We start from the raw sequence: 20,793 nt of genomic DNA, 5'->3' as shown, positions 1-20,793 counted from the left end.
AAGGGACATATCAGTGAAACCACCAACTCACTCTGCATCCGTGGATTCAATGCAGGTGAACTCGTTTCGGATATTGTAAAACGCCCAAGAGTCCAAGTCTTTGTCACAGTGAGATTCAAGAGCACTGTACTGTCTGTCTCATACTGGAACAGTTCAGAGACAGCTGTAACCACCAAGGCATTGAATGGTGCAAAATTGTTGACCTTTGCTCAAAATACCCACTGAGGAAATCTGCTAGAGCTTTCTCAAGACGGACAGTATCTTGCTCCTCTAGGCCCTGGATAGTTTGATCTTCTGGACATTAATGGGGAGACTTTCTGTAACTCACTTCTGTATAGAAGGGGCAATTCAACATTTGCGGCATAGGTTGCAGCTGCTTCTGAGGATGCGGCTGCTTCTGAGGCTGCGGCTGCTTCTGAGGCTGCGGCTGCTTCTGAGGCTGAAGCTGCAGCTGAGGCTTATGCTGAGGTTAAAGCTGATGCTGCGGCTGCTTCTGAGGCTGCGGCTGAGGTTAAAGCTGAGGCTGAGGTTAAAGCTGAGGCTGAGGCTCAGGTTAAAGCTGAGGCTGAGGTTAAAGCTGAGGCTCAGGTTAAAGCTGAGGCTCAGGTTAAAGCTGAGGCTGAGGTTAAAGCTGAGGCTCAGGTTAAAGCTGAGGCTGAGGCTGCAGCTGCAGCTGCTGTGGTTGGCTTGGCCAAGTTTAGAATGGTGGGACAAAGACAAAGTTAACTTTAATTCAGAAAGTATTAAAGATAGAATGTCTCATTGTAAATGATAAGGGTGGCACTAGGAGCGTGTCGCAGCTGCTTGGCTTCAAGCTCAACTTCTCTCATCACAATGCTATTGTTAACCAGGTATCAGTGCAGCCATGTCATCTGAAGTCACCTTAGATAGATGGAAGATGTCTGTTCTCCTGAAGCCAGAGCAATTTAGCAAAAATTCAGGGCAAAAAACACTCTGCTCCTCCTGAATCCAAGGTTTGACTATCGGTCAGATTCTCCTCTCCAGTACCCTGGAATAGACCTTACCCGGGAGGCTGAGGAGTGTGATCCCTCTGTAGTTGGGACACAACCTCCGGTCCCCCTTCCTGAACAGAGGGCCACCACCCCGGTCTGCCAGTCCAGAGGCACGGTCCCCGACCATCACACGATCACAACAACAGACTGAATATACCAGTCAACAGGAGTCTTACACAAGTCCTGAAATAGACACCATATTAGCCGAATGTGGATCTCGCATGTTTAAAGTGTTTTTCTTGTGCCATTTTGATTTATTAAAAGAATTGTCGATAAAACCTTTATCCCCATTTGATCAGTTAGAGGGTTAGTGTCAGTGATGGATGATCAATTATTGCATTTAACAGTCATCAATAATTACAAGATTTGATCATTATATATCATATATATATATGATTAATCCGACTAATCATTGAGGCCTTACTAATTTCACATAATTATGGCACATCACACATCACTTTCATGTATTTGGTCCAAGAAGATGCAGGAGAGAACCTGCTGTAACAAGGAGGACTTAGAAATGTCATTATAATCACTAGTCTACACTCTAATATGTGTAATTAAACCATATTTTCATCGTCAGCATTTACAGAATAAGCTGCCTTCTATAGATCTTTTTTATATTACATAATCTAAGTTGTAGGCAGCAGTGTGCTATCTAACAGATCGTTTCTGGTTCTCAAGTGTGGCTCAAAAGAAGGTTCCATACATCTTCTGATCTGATCCTACTTTCTAGAAGCCCAATAATAATGGTGTCGGACAAAACTGTGGAATGCATCACTGTAATGGAAAAGCAACAACAACAAAAAAGGGAAATGCAGCAATAAGATACATTACATTAGCCCCTGTAGTTAAAACCGTACCTGCTTTGTGTTAAGGCAAAGCAAACAGGCTTTCATTTTATAATCTACGGTAGTAATGAAAATAAAAAGCTATTTCAGTCTTATTATTAACTTTATCTCCACATGCCATTATTTATAGGGAGAAGTAATTTCAACTTCCCTTTGTACCTGTGTCTGGTGTAATCAAATGGTAGAGCTTCAAGTACATTCACACCCCTTACCAGGGGGGAGAGAGAGAGAGAGAGAGAGAGAGAGAGAGAGAGAGAGAGAGAGAGAGAGAGAGAGAGAGAGAGTGCATACTGAGCGCACACATACTTTTAAGTCCAGGCAGGAGCGCTCACCAATCTCATAATGCTCTCATTTGGAGTGGAAGAGGAGGATACATTCACACACTGGAGACTACAGGTGAGTCTTCTGCAAATTATAATACAATCAACACCTACATTTTACATTGTTACAACACTTATTTATGTTTATTTCATAGCAGCTCTTTGTAAATCACATCTTTTAATTAATAACAGCTATAGTTACTGCACTAAAAAAAAGGATATGATTGGTTAATTTAAGTTCACAATAATTGCAAATGAAATTGAGGCCGAGCGTATTTGCTCCTGTAGGTAAAGTGCTTCTGCCTGGTAATTGCTTTCAACGTAGACTTACCACATTAGTCAAGCGTTTTAATAAAATAAAAATAAATCAAATAAGATCCATTAAAGACAAAAGAGGGCCACACAACTCACGCAGACTTAAAAGTCAGATAATTAAATGAACGTGTGTCCTTATATATGTAAATACGCGATGTATATATATATATATATATATATATATATATATATATATATATATATATATATATATATCTGACTTCATTATTAACAGGGAATTCTTTCACCATCATTATTATATATGTAGGTTATGATAATATATACCGGTAGTAGTGTGTAACTTTCATTATGTGTCGCACTGTGCCACATTTTATTTCGATGCATCTTTGGAAACAGCTTTGTTCGTAAAATGTGCTTCAAAATAAAGTGGATTGGACATTTAGATACGTTAATGATCAAAAGCAGTTACAGCTTGAAGGATTTGTTTTGGTTATTTCCTCATTTGATGTTTGAAATTATACCTCAACTGTACACACCCCAGATTATGCAATGTGGACATTTTGACTTGTGTAAACTTGTTTTTAGCAGTGCTAAGATGCCCACCCCAAACTGGTCCCTTGAGACCATCGTCCGTTTGGGCTCCAACATGTCCAGTGACTGCCCTGACTCCTCTCTGCTCTGTGGAATGAACATTTCTCTGCTTTTGGCCAATGTTAGCTCTGTGGACCTTGACGAGCTGTGTTTAAGTGAGGAAGAGTATCTTGCTCTTTACTTGGGACCTCTTCGATCACCCATGTTTGCACCAGTCTGCATCACATACCTGAGCATCTTCCTCGTGGGCTTCTTTGGTAACTTCCTGACTTGTGCTGTCGTTTTGCATTACAAAAACATGCAGACGCCCACAAACTTGTACCTGCTAAGCCTGGCCATGTCAGATTTGCTGGTACTCCTCATGGGCATGCCTCTGGAGCTGTTGGAGCTGTGGCGCAGCTATCCTTTCCCTTTAGGCGCAGGCGGGTGCTACTTCAAGACATTCCTATTTGAAACAGTTTGCTTTGCATCTGTTCTCAACGTCACAGCCTTAAGTGTAGAGAGGTATATAGCAGTGTTACATCCATTAAAAGTGAAGAGCCGCTCGACCCGCACCCACGTGAAGAAGGTGATTGTGATGCTGTGGGTGATGTCCATGATCTGTGCCGTGCCCAACACGAGTCTGCACGGGATTAGCCTTCTACCCCCCAAGTTTTAACGGCAGTTTCCACGCTCAGCTATGTGTTGTGAGTCAATGCTTACTTTTTAATTTCTGACCATTGTGAAAAATGAATAACAAAGAATTTTGTGTATAAAGCAATGGCAATAGCCACAACCGCTCTGAGATTGACTGACAGGGAGGTGGCTGCTAATCTGTGTCAACTGCCCATGCACCAGGAATTACTCATTACATGGTCTGATTGAATGAGACGTTGTTCTGGTTATCCATGGGTTTCGGCGTGATGAGAAATTCCATAGAAATGATTGTTTTTTTTTTATTTGACAGGGACAATGCAGTCAGACATAGTTACAAAACAAAGCTTGTAGCTGATGCATACAGAGTTTATAGTAGGGCTGTAGTTGACTAATGAAATTCTTAGTCGATCGAATAGTCGACTAAAAAGCGGGGGGAAATCTCAAAACTAGTAATTCTCTATCTGACCATGTTTCTTTTCTGACCCAAACCCACTCACAGGACCACAACTGCATTTACATAAAAAAATAATCTAAACATCTGTGTACTTATTTGTAAAAAGGTAGATTAAAACTCATGATTCAGATAACTCATATGGCACCTTGTCCTTTTAGCTGTTAAATATAAATCCTTATATTCAAAAAATAAGAACGAGTCGACTAATGCAAATTTTGATTGACTGAGTCACCATCAATGACTAAATAACTAAAAGCTACAGCTCTAGTTTATCGCAGGTTCTAATTTTGAACTTCTGCCCCTGGTTGAGATTTTAATCTATTACAAAATATGTCAGACAAACACTTTTCCATCCATCCATCTTCTGCCGCTTTATCCGGGGCCGAGTCGCGGGGGCAGCAGTCTCAGCAGGGACTCCCAGACTTCCTTCTCCCCAGACACTTCCTCTAACTCCTCCGGGGGGATCCCGAGGCGTTCCCAGGCCAGCCGAGAGACATAGTCCCTCCAGCGTGTCCTGGGTCTTCCCCGGGGCCTCTTCCCGGTGGAACATGCCTGAAACACCTCCCCAGGGAGGCGCCCAGGAAGCATCCGGAACAGATGCCCGAGCCACCTCAGCTGGCTCCTCTCGACGTGGAGGAGCAGCGGCTCTAGTCCGAGCTCCTCACCTTATCTCTAAGGGAGCGCCCAGCCACACGGTGGAGGAAACTCATTTTGACCGCTTGTATCCGCGATCTTGTTCTTTCGGTCACTACTCAAAGCTCATGACCATAGGTGAGGGTAGGAACGTAGACCGACCGGTAAATAGAGAGCTTTGCCTTTCGGCTCAGCTCCCTCTTTACCACAACGGTCCGATGCAGCGACTGCAGCCGCTGCACCGATCCACCTGTCGATCTCACGCTCCATCCTTCCCTCACTCGTGAACAAGACCCCGAGATACTTGAACTCCTCCACTTGGGGCAAGGACACCCCACCCACCTGGAGAGGGCAAGCCACCTTTTTCCGGTCGAGAACCATGGCCTCGGATTTGGAGGTGCTGATTCTCATCCCAGCCGCTTAACACTCGGCTGCAAACCGTCCCAGTGCATGTTGCAGGTCCGGGTTTGATGGAGCCATCAGGACAACATCGTCTGCAAACAGCAGAGATGAGATCCTGTGGTCCCCAAACCGGACACCCTCCGACCCCTGACTGCGGCTAGAAATTCTGTCCATAAAAATTATGAACAGAACCGGTGACAAAGGGCAGCCCTGGCGGAGTCCAACATGCACTGGGAACAGGTCTGACTTACTGCCGGCAATGCGAACACAGCTCCTGCTCCGGTCATACAGGGACCGGACAGCCCTGAGCAAAGGGCAAAGGGCCCCGGACCCCGTACTCCCGGAGCACCCCCCAAAGGACACCCCGAGGGACACGGTCGAAAGCCTTCTCCAGATCCACAAAGCACATGTGGACTGGTTGGGCAAACTCCCATGAACCCTCGAGCACCCGATGGAGGGTATAGAGCTGGTCCAGTGTTCCACGACCAGGACGAAAACCACTCTGCTCCTCCTGAATCCGAGGTTCGACTATCGGTCGGATTCTTCTCTCCAGTACCTTGGAATAGACCTTACCTGGGAGGCTGAGGAGTGTGATCCCTCTGTAGTTGGAACACACCCTCCGGTCCCCCTACTTGAACAGAGGGACCACCACCCCGGTCTGCCAGTCCAGAGGCACGGTCCCCGACCGCCACGCGATGTTGCAGAGACGTGTCAACCAAGACAGTCCTACAACATCCAGATACTTTAGGTACTCAGGGCGGATCTCATCCACCCCCGGAGCCCTGCCACCGAGGAGTTTGCGAACAACCTCAGTGACTTCAGCTTGGCAGACGGATGTGCCAGCCTCTGAGTCCCCGGTCTCTACTTCCTCTTCGGAAGACGTGACTGAGGGATTAAGGAGATCCTCAAAGTATTCCTTCCACCGTCCGACCACATCCCCAGGCGAGGTCAGCAGGCCTCCACTCGCACCGTAAACGGTGTTGGTGAGACACTGCTTCCCTCTCCTGAGGCGCCGGACTGTTTGCCAGAATTTCTTTGGTGCCGACCGATAGTCCTCCTCCATGGTCTCCCTGAACTCATCCCGGGCCTGGGTTTTTGCCTCTGCGACAACACGACCACACGACCACAGCTCGCTTGGCCTGCCGATACCTGTCGATTACCTCCGGAGACCCACAAGCCAGAGTGGCCTGATAGGCCTCCTTCTTCAGTCTGACGGCATCCCTTACTTCCGGTGTCCACCACTGGGTTCGGGGGTTGCTGCCACGACAGGCACCGGAGACCTTGCGACCACAGCTCTGAGCAGCCTCATCAACAATGGAGGCGGAGAACATGGTCCACTCGGACTCAATGTCCCCAACCTCCCCTGGGACATGGGAGAAGCTCTCCCGGAGGTGCGAGTTGAATACCCTACTGACAGAGGGCTCCACTAGACGTTCCCAACAGACCCTCACAATGCGCTTGGGTCTGCCAAGTCTGTCCGGCTTCCTCCTCCGCCAGCGGATCCAACTCACCACCAGGTGGTGATCGGTTGACAACTCTGCCCCTCTCTTCACCCGAGTGTCCAAGACACGCGGCCGGAGGTCAGATGACACGACAACAAAGTCGATCATTGACCTCCGGCCTAGAGTGTCCTGGTGCCATGTGCACTGATGAACACCCTTGTGCTTGAACATGGTGTTCGTTATGGACAATCCGTGGCAAGCACAGAAGTCCAATAACTGAACACCGCTCGGGTTCAGATCGGGGAAGCCGTTCTTCCCGATCACCCCTCTCCAGGTGTCACTGTCATTGCCCACGTGGGCGTTGAAGTCCCCCAGTAGAACAACGGAGTCCCCGGTCGGTGCACTGTCCAGTACCCCTCCCAAGGACTCCAAGAAGGCCGGGTACTCTGCACTGCTGTTCGGCCCGTAGGCCGCCACAACAGTGAGAGACCTGTCCCCCACCCGAAGGCGGAGGGACGCGACCCTCTCGTTCACCGGGGTAAACTCCAACACGTGGCGGCTGAGCTGAGGGGCTATCAGCAAGCCCACACCAGCCCGCCGCCTCTCCCCGCGGGCAACACCAGAGAAGTGGAGCGTCCAGCCCCTCTCGAGGAGATGGGTTCCAGAGCCCAAACTGTGCGTGGAGGTGAGGCCGACTATATCTAGTCGGTATCGCTCAACCTCCCGCACAAGCTCAGGCTCTTTCCCCCCCAGCGAGGTGACATTCCATGTCCCCAGAGTTAGTCACTTAAGTTAAACACTTTTCCATTCAACACAAATACATTGGCGAAAAAGATTCAGTTGTAGTCATCTGGACACTGTTTTCGACTTTCCTACAAAAGTCATTCTCATTCTGCCTATCTAGTTTGAGAACTCGGATCAGCAAATTAACTCATTCACTCTCAAACTACGTATTTAGAGGTGAGAACAAATTTGAGTTGTTTTCAACCAACACTGGAGGTGAACATTAACAATTCAAAACAAGAGTCATTTGGCTTAACATAAAAGGAACACAGAACAGAAACACGACACAGAGAGAGCGCACGCAACGATTTACATAGTCATGTAATTTAAAATAGTCATCCCATTTGGTCCAAAGTCTACTGAATTTTCCATTTCCCCCCCTATTTTTCAAATATCAGTTATAATGCCAGTCCAGTCCTTAATTGTTGGTGCAGTTTGTGTCATCCATTTCTTTGTTATGGCCTTTTCCCTGCGGCCAGAATCAAGTGGAATGCCAATAATAAAAACAGTCTGCAGTGCATTGTTGATCCCAGTTCAATATTTATGGGCAAGTCTGTTCAAGTGTTTTCTTCTTTTTGTAAGATCTTGTGAAGCCCACCTGGATGTACAAGCTGACCATCCTCATCTCCGCTCTGGTCTTTTTCGTGCTCCCTGTGCTGGTCATGGGCGCACTGTACCTCCTGATTGGACTCACACTGTACAGGGCGAGGGGCATGACAGACACCTCCACCACCACGTTTAGGCAGGACAGCATGTCAGAGGCCCACATGAAGAGGCTGAGTAAACGCAACATGCAAGTGACTAAAATGCTGTGTAAGAACCAGCATTTAACTCTTGGGTGATCAGAATGTTAAAAAATCCTGAATGGAGGCAACTGGCAACAATAAAACATATTTAAAGATTAAGCAACATCAGATCCAAACAGTTCTGATCTCTGTAACAAAAAATAAGAAAATAATCACAATTTTTGAATTTCCCTGTTAGAAATATCAGTTATTTCTAGTTAGTTCTATTAAAAAAAAAAAAAATTAAATCTAATTTCTCAAAAAGTAAAATTTATGGTAAAGTACGTAATGTAGGGCTGCAACAAGTTAATCGATTACTTAAATAATCATCAACTAATTTAGTAATAGAATAATCGTTAACTGGTCTATATACAGGTTACAAAACATGCCATGAGTTGAGCTGCAATTGCTTGAAAATGACACAGAAAACATAAAAACTTAGTGTATTTGATGAAAACACTCTTTTGTCCATACATGATCCTCAAGCGACTTCACTTCAGCTTCATCTGGGACAAATTTTGTAAAAATCTTATCGTCACACGCTATTTGCATTCTAAACAACTAAGCGATTAATCGAAAGTATAATCGCTAGACTAACCGATGAACAAATTGATCGTTAATTGTCGCCCTAATGTAATATATCTTTAGATAACATGAAAGAGGTGTGCATTTGTCCATTAGAGAATACTCTGACCAGCGTCCCCCTGCAGGTGTCCTCGTGGCGGTGTTCAGTCTGTGCTGGGCCCCCTTTCACATGGATCGCCTCATGTGGAGCTTCCTCGACACCTCGTCCCAACTTCACCTCATGGTATTTGAGCCGGTGCACATTGTCTCTGGCGTCTTCTTCTATGTGGGCTCCGCGGTCAACCCCGTCCTCTACAGCCTCATGTCCACACGCTTCAGGGAGAGGTTCAGCCACATGACTTACCCACACCACAAGTGGCACCACCGCTCCAGCATGCGCCTCACCCAGCGCAGCACACTCGGCCACAAGGTCATAATGGACAAAGGACAAGATAAAGACACACATTTAAATGGCTCATAATTAAGTACTGCAGCCATGAAAGCAAATTCAACATTTTGCAGTAAATCCAAAATTAGCACTTAGAATCACAGATTTTGAGGATTACCTGTGCACAAGTTAGACTACACATTTCACTAAAATGTAGTGACTATACATGAGATTTTACAAATGATTTTGCCTTTTGTACCGAGTCTTGAATGAAGGTAAAAAAACAAATAAATAGTTCTTTGAAAGCCATTATTATCACATGGCAGATAAGAATGAAATAAGGCTGATGCCTTACAGGCCTTCAGCATCTCCCCTTAAAGCTTTCCAGGCCTCAGTGGGACGTTTGATTTCTCTCTCTTCCTTTAAGCCAACATATGTAAATATCTATAAATAATCAATCTTTATAATGGAGTATATCTCATGAAATGTTTTTCACATGTTCTATTGTATCTACTATAACAAATACTCTTGTACCAAATATATTTGTCAAATTTATTGTCTTGTAAATGCTGTTCTTTATATATTACATCATGTACCATGTGACTATGTGCCAGCCCACTTTGGACGTGTGACTTTTAACTCTCCCCTAAACAGTCAGCTCGAGTTTGCCCCGATGAAGGATGAAGAGCCAGAATGGATTGACACACAGACACACAGACACACACACACACACACACACACACAGACACACACACACACACACACACACACAGACACACACACACACACACACACACACACAGACACAGACACACAGACACACAGACACACAGACACACACACACACACACACAGACACACACACACACACACACACAGACACACACACACACACACAGACACACACACACACACACACAGACACACACACACACACACACACACACAGACACACAGACACACAGACACACACACACACACACACACACAGACACACACACACACACACAGACACACACACACACACACACACAGACACACACACACACACACAGACACACACACACACACACACAGACACACACACACACACACACACAGACACACACACACACACACACACACAGACACACACACACACACACACAGACACACACACACACACAGACACACACACACACACACACACACACAGACACACACACAGACACACACACACACACACAGACACACACACACACACAGACACACACACACACACACACACAGACACACACACACACACACACACACACACATAGAAACAAAATTGTACCATTTTTACCCAGTTTGACAGTTATGATGATAGTTATTATTGTACCTCGACAATAGAGGAATTTCCACAACTGTTACCTAGCAGCCATTTGGTAAACGGTCCAAAATCCATATAAAGTACATAATAGTTAAGATTCGATAAATAATAATATCGGATAATGCCTTTATTTTGATGAATGATTGTTTAAACTCTCAGAAAAATCTGTAACTTGTGTGTAAATTGACTACAATTGATTAAATGTCGCTTATTAATTAGTATGGTTCTTCTGCTTTGCATCAATAATGCCACAGTTATTGCAGTTCCTTACTGGTGTCGTCCCACCTATTGTTGTCAAAGTATAAAACAGTAGCCCTCTAGGCCTAGTTACAGGTCAGATCTGTGGAGAGTAGACCCTGCACAAAGTTTGAATGCAGATTATAATTGACATTTTATAGCAATTAAAACATTTGTAATTCATTAAATGTTAGAGAGACACATGTTATGCCCTGCTGTTGAACATTCCAGGCAAAGCAATAACATCTCCGTAAAGACAGGCAGAGGTCTTCTTTATTCTGTTCAAAAGGCTCCATAGAAGTCTGCACAGCTGGGCAATATTTTAACTGAAATATGACTAGAGTACAAAATAGGCTTAACTATGGATACATAAGTTAAATAAAGTAGACATCTTTTATTAAATGTGGACTTGAGTTTATTTTTAAGGTAAACTTCTAAAAGTCATGATTTTACGCTTTAAAAATTAGGAAAAAAAACTTTTCTGGAGAAAGACCCCCGAGACCCCCTGTTGTATTTGGCTTTTGATATTTTTAGCCTTTGTGCTTCACTAAAGTGCTTTCTGATGTGTGTGATACAGATACATGTATTGCAGATGATGGCAGCTGTGTATCATGTTGTGGCATGTGAATTATCAATAGAGCTCATGTGGCAATAACAGGCCCCCCATGCCAACATTTGCTTAGAACCCCCTGAATGTTAGATCCGGCTTTGCATTTACAGTAGTAGTTACACTGGTTTCCTTTGCCATGAATGTATTTGTGGAAATGTATAAGACTGCCTTTTGTGCTACTTTTGACATGTATGATATCTGCTATCCATTTTGTATGAATGCACAACCATATGTTAGATGGTGTTGTTGTTGTTGTTTTTGTTGTTGTTGTTGTTGTTGTTACATTTATGCATTGCATTCATTTTAGGAGGTTATGCCATTGAAACCTTTAAGACCATGGTTTAGGTTCACTCTGTTGAAGCTGTAATGGAAAAATGTCATGTCATTCTATCTATGTTGTTATTGTGTTATTGTGTGTGTACAGATAATACAATATAATATGTGTTCTTGATAAAGATGGACGGGAGCCTCTGTATCGTGTCGGTCAGGATGTGTATTGAGGGTCAGGTCACCTCCGAATGGCTTGAATCTTGTTCTGTTCCATCTCTTTTGGAGCTGATTTGATTGTGATGTTGTGCGTTTGTGTCAGTTTCTGTCACTGCCTTAAAAAGGATGTGTATTGTCATTGTTCTGCAGGATGAGGGACAGAGATATTTGTCAGGGAAAGATATTATTTACTGTGCGCCAGTAAAAAAAGATGCACCTTTTGAGAAAGACAAACTCATTATTTCTTGGTAATTGTTTGCAGAAATTCCACTACAAAGCCATGGAGTGAAACATGTTTTTGTTCACATTGCTTTAGAGGTATAATGTTTTTTCAATAGCAGATATTAGTGCCAGTCCTTCATCAGTAACATGCTTTTTAAAATGTGTAAACTCTTTCCCTGACAAAATGAAATATGTTCAATTTATATTCGAGGTCTTATTAAAATGAAAATTCAGTGTGCCACCAAACTATGCAGTAGTAGCATGTTTTTGTTCATCATTAAACTTGAATACCTCATCTTTATTTATATATTTAATTCACAAAAAGAGGTCTCAAAAAGTGTTTCTTTATATCTGCAAACATTTTCCAACAATAAAATATTGAAAACACTAAAAAAGGCAAATGTAATTTTAGGTGACCTGTTTCAGATAATTGTTTTGGGTTTGGCAACAGAGCCGCTTATTGTGAAAAGTTAATAAATGATGCATTATGGTTTCTACTGAATCTATTTTTGCTAGGATGAGATGCTGATTTGTTTGTTAATTTATTTGTTTGCAACGGTGCATGTTAATGAACAGACATTCCACCCACATTCACTCTCACAACACTTTTTCATTCATACACCAGCATATTATTGAACATGTTTTTTGTGTGAAACCTATGCAGCCTATGCAGAGGAAGAACATGCAAACTCCACACAGGAAAATATGATCCCAGGACTGAGACCGAATCATGAATATTCTCAGCACTATAAGATAACAAGTGCTGCTCCTAAGTCTGAACAGGATCTGTGCAGCAAAGTCAAGAGTCAAACCGACCTGAGCAGCCGCATCACAGCCGAAGCAATCACTGCAGAAGAAGCGACATGATTGATTTGATGTCACCGTCATTTTGAAGAAGTCACTACATGCTGTTGCCTTTCTCCACTGTTAGATAGTTATGAAAATTGAAAATTACAAAAGTTGCAATGAGGCAGAAGTTATGGGTTTGGATCCTTGACAATTATAAGCAGCGACAACTTGACAACTTGCCACAACAACACACATTTACATCCAAGCTTCTTCATCCACAAGCCCTCTGCACCCGACAAGCCCTCAAAGCTTTCAAGAGCACGGACTTTGTGTCTGATACTAAAATATAACAATCGGACAGTTGTCAGATGTTTTCTGGATGCAGTCTCAAGATGGTCAATATTTAGTTGATAACATTTGCATGCCAAAGTGAATAAACAAGACAAAAACTAACATGATTTGAAGGTTGCCAGCATGAAGGACAATCACCGATCCTACTGAGCTAAACTATCATACCAGTAAATGATGCTGAATGAACTAGGCTTACTTCACTGATCAATTAATTACATGTTCTGTGTAATGATTAGCATTCTATGTTGTTAAATATCTGTATTTCTAACTAACGTCTAATCAGAAATGTAAACAGACTTATATATAACTAAAATATAGTTTTTAAGTCAGTTTGTTGAAACTTGGGAATGCTGTTGCTTAGCTTCTCCTCTGCACACGCTCAGTTAGGGCAAAACCAGCAAACATTCCAACACAGATTTGTTGTTGTTGTTGTTGTTGTTTTATGGCGGTTGGCATCCGAGTGTTGCATTACCGCCAGACTTTATTCCTCCAGACTTTATTCCTCAGGCTGTGTTGTCCTCTGAGCATGTGCAGACCTCTGAAAGAAGCTGCTGTCCACTCAGGTTCTAAGACCTCTCCAAAGGCTGGAGGGCGGAGCACGAACGGGCCTCTGAACACGGTCAAACACCAAGCTTCCTATTGCCCAGCGGCCTATAGAGAACACAAAAATTGCAGTTTTGGGAAAGCTTCAGCAGCTGAAGTGAGGGGAAAAAAGCTTATTTGAATATATTTTGGACTAATTTAAATATAGTTGTGACACACAGCCATTTTAGATTGTATTAGTCAACCACTGCTTGCCTTGATTGCCCTGATCGCACGACACTTCCAGCTGCCAACAGCTCTGTCCCTTCTAATGACAGTAATACATTTCTGAAAAAGAACCATTGGCTTGGATATGTGTTGCTGCACAATTCCTATCCATTTATGTTTAAATATCAAGTATTATTAAAAGTTTCCTTTGTTGCTCAAATATGTATTGTCTTCGGCTTCTACTGTTTTTATGAGAACAAACCCCCATAATAACAAATAATTTTAAAAAGATGTTTCACCATATCACCATCACAAAAAATACTCAATGTCAAAGTTTAATCTAACTGATTGAATGTAAATTGTAACCTGACATAAATTATGATTGTACAGTGTTTTCAGACCGAGGACTAATGAAATGCATTGATCAGACTCTGCTCCTGTTTATTCTTTCACGTGTTGATACGTAGTCGTAACAATAGTTTTGCATTAAACAAGGCTTTCTGTTTTGCCTTGAGCTGTGGTTTCATGGTAACTACACCACTCTTGTACTGTATATATAAATCTTTCTCTTATAAGTTTAGTATATGTACATACATATATACACTGATTCTATGTTATATACTTAATAGTCACAAGGAAACCCATAGAAACAAAAAAATGTTTAATCTCAAGGCACAAAAGACACTGCAAAAACAAACATAGGACTTTTGTATCGACCAAACAAATGTGAATTCCACTTATCGCACCAAGAGGGAAGATTTGTGTAACGATGTGAAGTGAGCTTTTGTGCTGATGGTGCACTTTATTCACTGTACTTTGTTTTGGCCATAAATCACATCATGCCCATGTTGTAATAGCATGTGCAGTATCCCTGAGAAACAATCAGTGTTTGGAAGAATAAACCGTACAAAAAAGAATAACAAAAAAGTGTAACTATATTGTAAACAATAGTCAAATAAGAGTCAGTTGCTGCATGCAAATTCTACATTATACAGTTGATAAATAACTTCCATTGATACAGTTTTTTTTTGCGTTAGTATTTACATCTCAACATATGTGTCACAGGAAACTGTCTACATTTCCCTTAGTAAAAACTCGTTGAAGCAAGATTTATTCTTGGTCGGTTTAGTCATGGGTTAGTTTGAGAAATTAAGTTGTATTTTTTTGACACAGTAGTAAATTAGCCTTGGCATGTTTTGAAAATATTCTGCAGACTTTGTTTATAATATAATTTCAGGCTCACTGGCACAGCATACTTCTTAATAAAATATAAAAACAAGGATTAATGTAATAAATGCTTTGAATTCAGCAACAGCATCACACAACAACCAAACAACAAAAGAGACGATGCCCAAAGCAGTGAAAACCCTTTATAGCTTAGAGGTCTTTAGGGTGGTACGTTTTCTCAAAACGGGCCACATCAAACTTCCGCAGGCAGCCTTTGTAGTTCATGTAACGAATCTTTCCAAAAATAGGTCTCTCGGCCCAGCCCTGGTCATGAATGCCACAAATGGACCACATACAACCTGCAGCAGTGCGGGACAAAAAAGTAAAAAATCACAGACTTTTCACCACAAAGAGTCTAAAAGTTTTTCTTTTTAATCTCACCAACAAATCCATTTGGGTCCTGGCCGTCCAGAGAATAGCGGTCATTCAGATACAGGGCGATAGACAGCGCTTCCTCTGGTGAGCTTGTCCACTCCAGGATCTTTTTGGCCCAATACATGCGCAGGAAGCCGTGCATCTTTCCCTGAGAGACCATTTGGAACTAGAGCCACACAAAACGAAAGTAAGTAGAGGTAATATGGTATTCTACTATCATTAAGTCATTACATTATTCTTTTTTTTACTTTGGTAAAAAAATAATACTTAGGTTTGCGCTTTTTTTTAACAATTCATGGAATATATTCATTATGTTAATTTATAGCACAGCACTTTATTTGTCTATAAGTGTGTATTTCAGTGAATGTGCTTAGTTAATCAGGAAAGTATGGTACCTGGGCTCCGTTCCAAAGTTTGTCATGTGTTTTGGCTCTCTCCAGCTGTTCTCGTGTGTACACATACGGCCTCTCGTCTTTGGCATGATCTTTGAGAGTCTTCTTTGCCCAGTCATAGGCCCCTGAATACCACAGGAGCAAACAATGAGGTTAAAGTTAACTGCTAAAAGTCGTCAAAAAGACGTATTCAAACTTATGACGTCTAAAGTGATTCAATAATGTAGAATTAGTTTTGTCCTTAGATTAAGCCAGTTTACAGATGCACTCTAACTTCTGGAGGTGTCAGCCAAGTACTTGTTTCTATGGAGATGGTATTGCTTTGCGTAGAATGTTCCAGAGTAAGGCATTCAACTTTTTATAAAGGGTAAAAAAAATACTTTGAAAAACATGCACTCTTATTGTGAGCGCGTCCGCCTCTCCACAGATCTGACCTGTAACTTGGTTTCCATGGATATTGATCAGATTAATAGCATACAGAGGAATATTCTGGGCAAAGCAATACAAACTAAACATCACCAGGGAGATGAGCAGGTGGCGGACGCCACCAAAAGGTTGCATAGTGCAGCTTTAAAATGTAAAAGAATACACCAAAAATGAATTTGTATTTGGAGGGGAAAGTAATTATCTCTGAATATACATTAATAATAACTGGAACTCGTCTGCTCTTCTCACTAATCCTTTTGCACAGAAATGCATAAGCTCTGTTTTATGAGGAAACTTTAACTGACCCTCAACGCAGTCATATTTCTTGTTGTGATAGCAGAAGTTGTCTGTGAGCTCTCTGCGGACCACCAGCTCCTCGATGAACGGAGCCACCGACTCGCCACCCGCCTTCTTGACCTGCCGTGCCACACACTGAGCAGAAATCTGGCCTGTTCAACAGGGCAAAAAATAAGACAATGTCAGAAGTAGAAGCAACAAATTACAAGTAGAAATTAAGTTTGTGGGTAATTTCAGAAAGTAATTTGTGTAACATACTGTTTGTGTGGTTGGCTTTACTATTAAAGCTTATCATAAATACAGAGTAGTTAACTGCTGAGTCGATCTGTTCCCATAGCGCTCGTATAGCCAATACTATTGAGTCAATTACACTGTTATGATTTGTGGTAAAAGATGTAAGATAGATGATGAATGTGTAAGAATTACTTTGTTGAACAACATAGTTTAAAATAATAATTTTATCTTGTTTTTAAACTAAAATTAAACATTTGGAAGCAGAAGCACTGACCGAATCGTATCCAGGGAGAAAGCTGGCTCAGAGCAGAGACATTGGGATCATTGCGCTGGGTTGCGAACAGTTTGAGACGAACATCGATGAAAGACTCCAGCATGGCCATCCCTGCCTTGGTGCCTGGTTTAGCCCACTCGGTCTCTCCCACAGTCTTGTCCACCTGCAGAGACGCTAGCACTTTGGCCCAGTCCACCTGCTGTGAGGGCAAAGGAACAAGGACTTCAATGGAGGAAAGGACAAACTTCAACTTCAGGACAAAAATCAGTAAAGAAACTAGAATATCAATGACAGAACTGCAGAAAACTTTAATATCCAGTGATGTCTGATCTTCTTGACAGTCTGCACTATTCATTTGTGAAATATACTGTTAATAAGAAAAATTCCTAATACCTTGAAATTAATGACACTGCCCCTGTCCTTCCCCCCCTCTCCTGTGCAGTTTGTTTGTTTAGTTTGTGATCCTAATGCTTGTGATACTATTGCTGTGTTTTATTATGTTTATTATTTATTTATGAATTGTAGGTGCATCATAATATGTTAAGACCCTTCTTCTAAATGCTTTTCTAAAATAGTTTTATAATTACTTAATTTAAATTAACAAACTTTTGCACTTACTTTGGCTGTTCTGGTCGCTGTGTAGGAATGTTTCTTGACTAAAGGAAAGTCTGTGAGGAATTCTGGCAAAACCTTGTTAATCTTTCCTCTTATGGTTCTGGCCGCATACTCCAACTTTGGGGACGCCTCCCAACACGGCACTATGTTGTGCGCATCAACCTACAACACACAAGTCAACAAAGAAAATGATATGACTATAATATAATGGTCTGAGATTAACACTCGCTCTGTTTCTCCTTTTTACAGGATCAAGCTTCTAAAGCTCACTGAGAATAGTGCATGCTGTATAATGTAGTATAAAAACAAATTTACAGACAGCCAACTTTTTCTATACACACACGCATTTAAACACAATACTACAAGCAATTTGAAATGACACAGACAAAATATAACACCATAGTTATCTTTAAATATATATATATCTTTTATTGTTTGAAACAGTAATTGTTACTGCATAGCTTAATTGAGCAGTATAATCTGTATGAACAAATATATATATTTGATATTTATTTACAATAATAATATATTTATGATATAGTTATAGTCAATTGTTGAATTGTATAGTTATACGATACTGTCTGATTCCTCACACAGTCACACATTACACCAAATACGACCTCTAAACAAACAATGGAACTGTAGGGTGTTAAAAGGTATAGTAATTTATTTTAAATTTCATCAGTGTATTTTATTTGATTTACTGTTCTTAGGGCCCCCTTACATAAGCTAAGGAAGATGACAAATGTTAACTATAGTCATAAAAGTGTATATAATTGCTTTCAAATATTTTGCAAATAAATAAAGTATTAAAACAAAGAATTTTAATGGTATTAAAATGTGATGTTGTCAATTGTTAATAATCTTTACCTGTATAAAAGGAATGTCTTTTGAGAGCTTCTTTTTGATATCTTCAAGCCACTGCAGGGGCTCTCTGAGAGGGGAGAAGTCCGTCACCACAGCCCCCAGACTACGGTCAGACACAAAACCAGGCAGAACATCCCCTGGTGGACCATGCAGGAGGTGGAACTCAATTCCTAAACTGTTAAGCTCCTAAAATGTGAGAGGAGGGAAAACAATTAAGATTACCGAACAAGCAAGTGAAAGGAAAAAAGCAATATCTCCATGTATATAACTGATGAAAATAGAGTGTTTATTTTACCATTATTATTATTATTATTATTATTATTATCTTGTCTTACGCTAGCTGTTTGTATTTTATTATTTTATTTTATCTTTATTTTTCCCCTCGATTCTTTATTAGGAAATGAGAGGTTCTGTCTATAGGTTATCTGTCCTTTTCCTCTGTATCTACCTGCGTTGCAACAATGAAATTTCCCCATGTGTGGACAATAGAGGAATATCTTATTATGCCAAAAGCTTAAAGTTGTAGCATATCTAGCTGTATATAGTATTTCAAGATGTAATTAGGAATAGTTTGAATGAAAAAAACAGGACTTATTTCACACCATACTGTAATACAAATCACCCTGTCATGTCAAAGCCACTATTTTCCCTTATCCTAGCTCTTGTGTATCGCCTTGATATATTTAGTTTGTTTACTTAGGTACATATACCAAACAGTATATCTGAACCTTATTTACTTTAATCATTAATTTAGAATATGTCGGTGTAATCGTAAACCCCTGTAGAGGTAGAGGACCAGGACCAGGGCATTTAGATGCTAATCAGGTACTCAGGGTGGGTGAGCCAGGGTCTCACAAAGACAAAGAGGATTCTAATAGCCCATTAAAGGGCTGAATAGGCTAGCTCGGTAGATACAAGGGGGGAGTTTCTGTTGAAACAAACAACTCCTTCCACTTCAGGAAGGCTCCTCCCAATGGGCTGGACGTACCACAGAATAGTACAAATATCGGAGTTCTCGACCTAAATTCTCTTATTGACAATGACTCTTGGATGAGAGTCGAAACGTCAATTTTTTTTTTCTAACTGAGTCCAGATGACTACAACTGAAGCTTTTTCTACAATTAATTTAGAATGTTATTATATTTTAATGTGTGAGCTGTATCAAAACTTAGATAAGACAAGTTAAGAGAACCCTTATTTGTTCCGCAATGAAGAAATTCTAGTGTTACAATGCACAGTTCAAGAACAGCAGGCACATAATACACTGTGCAGGTAGGTTAATTGATAAATAAAATAAACATATTTTTACTACGTTTATAATAAATATTTGATTCGAATTGTTAAATATATGGATAAACCAACCTGTGAGCCCTCCTCCAGGCCTTTCAACAAGAAGCTGAAATGCCTGTAAGTGGACAGTTTGGATTTAGGGACCACTAGGCAGAAACAGACGTGCAGGGGAAGCTCTTGCTTCAGAGCCAGCCGCTGTGCGTGGATCAGAGCCCAGTTATCTGAAAACATACAAATAAATCATAAATACTGCTGAATGTTTGGGGTATGCGTAGGACCCTGAATGGCCTACCTTGGATCCTCTGGTCTCTGTTCATCCAGTACAGGATTCCCTCTGTGCCCTGCTTTATTTTCTGAGCATCTGTGAGAAATCGGAGGCGTTTCTTGTTGAATTTCATCTCCTTCTTCTCAGTCCGCTGTTGCAGCACTTGCTCCTGTAACCAGCCGTCTGCTTTCTTCTTGGAGGTCGTTTTAGATTGCTTGTTGGACTTCTCGGGGACAGCATCAGTCGTAGCCTTGCGCTTTTGCGACATGATAGGTTTACAGCGGAATGAATGAAGCTGGTGTAAATGTATATTCAGAGGACTTCGACGAAAACTCGTAAAAAGTCCTTTTGGTGCCGTCGCACAAACTGTAGCGTAGATGCAATATTTTACACGCCGTATCAATGCAAACAGGAACCTGAAGACAACCGATAAACCTAGTTATTTCTAGACAAAGCTATTATTTCAATACTTACGGGCTCCAAAACATACTGACATGCAGGGACGGTCCGTAACAGACACGTAACGTACGTAGTTTTTCCTTATTCAACCAGTTACGTTAGCATTTCTTTACGAGTTTTGTAACCATATCTTTGTAG

The 20,793-nt window shown here is 41.6% G+C and overlaps 2 protein-coding genes across 3 annotated transcripts; one reads left to right on the top strand and one right to left on the bottom strand.

Annotated features, from left to right (window-relative positions):
- The first annotated feature begins 3,053 nt into the window (after window positions 1-3,053).
- LOC140355827 (neuromedin-U receptor 1-like) lies at window positions 3,054-12,111 on the top strand. Its single transcript, XM_072440470.1, is given in 4 exon segments — window positions 3,054-3,737; window positions 7,984-8,214; window positions 8,897-9,180; window positions 12,085-12,111. Coding segments are annotated over 4 exon segments (1,224 nt in total). The 5' UTR covers window positions 3,054-3,055.
- A 2,734-nt stretch (window positions 12,112-14,845) lies between these two features.
- Window positions 14,846-20,735, bottom strand: cpdp (CPD photolyase). 2 transcript variants are annotated; one of them, XM_072441205.1, is made up of 9 exons: window positions 20,224-20,734; window positions 20,004-20,152; window positions 18,645-18,827; window positions 17,778-17,936; window positions 17,160-17,358; window positions 16,660-16,803; window positions 15,932-16,053; window positions 15,543-15,702; window positions 14,846-15,460 (listed from the first exon to the last, which is right to left on the bottom strand). In XM_072441205.1, the coding sequence occupies exons 1-9, from the start codon at window positions 20,462-20,464 to the stop codon at window positions 15,312-15,314; spliced, it is 1,506 nt and encodes a 501-aa protein (XP_072297306.1). In that variant the 5' UTR covers window positions 20,465-20,734; the 3' UTR covers window positions 14,846-15,311. The 2 variants fall into 2 exon arrangements, with proteins under 2 accessions (XP_072297306.1, XP_072297307.1); XM_072441206.1 differs by lacking the exons at window positions 14,846-15,460; window positions 15,543-15,702 and adding an exon at window positions 15,808-15,884 and having other exon boundaries at window positions 15,919-16,053; window positions 20,224-20,735.
- Window positions 20,736-20,793: the final 58 nt, after the last annotated feature.

The sequence above is a fragment of the Eucyclogobius newberryi genome, unplaced genomic scaffold, assembly GCF_026437365.1.
Source record: "Eucyclogobius newberryi isolate DKJ021-1_F unplaced genomic scaffold, fEucNew1.0.hap1 SCAF_12, whole genome shotgun sequence".
NCBI lineage: Eukaryota > Metazoa > Chordata > Actinopteri > Gobiiformes > Gobiidae > Eucyclogobius > Eucyclogobius newberryi.
Note: the sequence above shows the minus strand (reverse complement) of the source record. Positions and strands in the feature narration are given on the sequence as shown.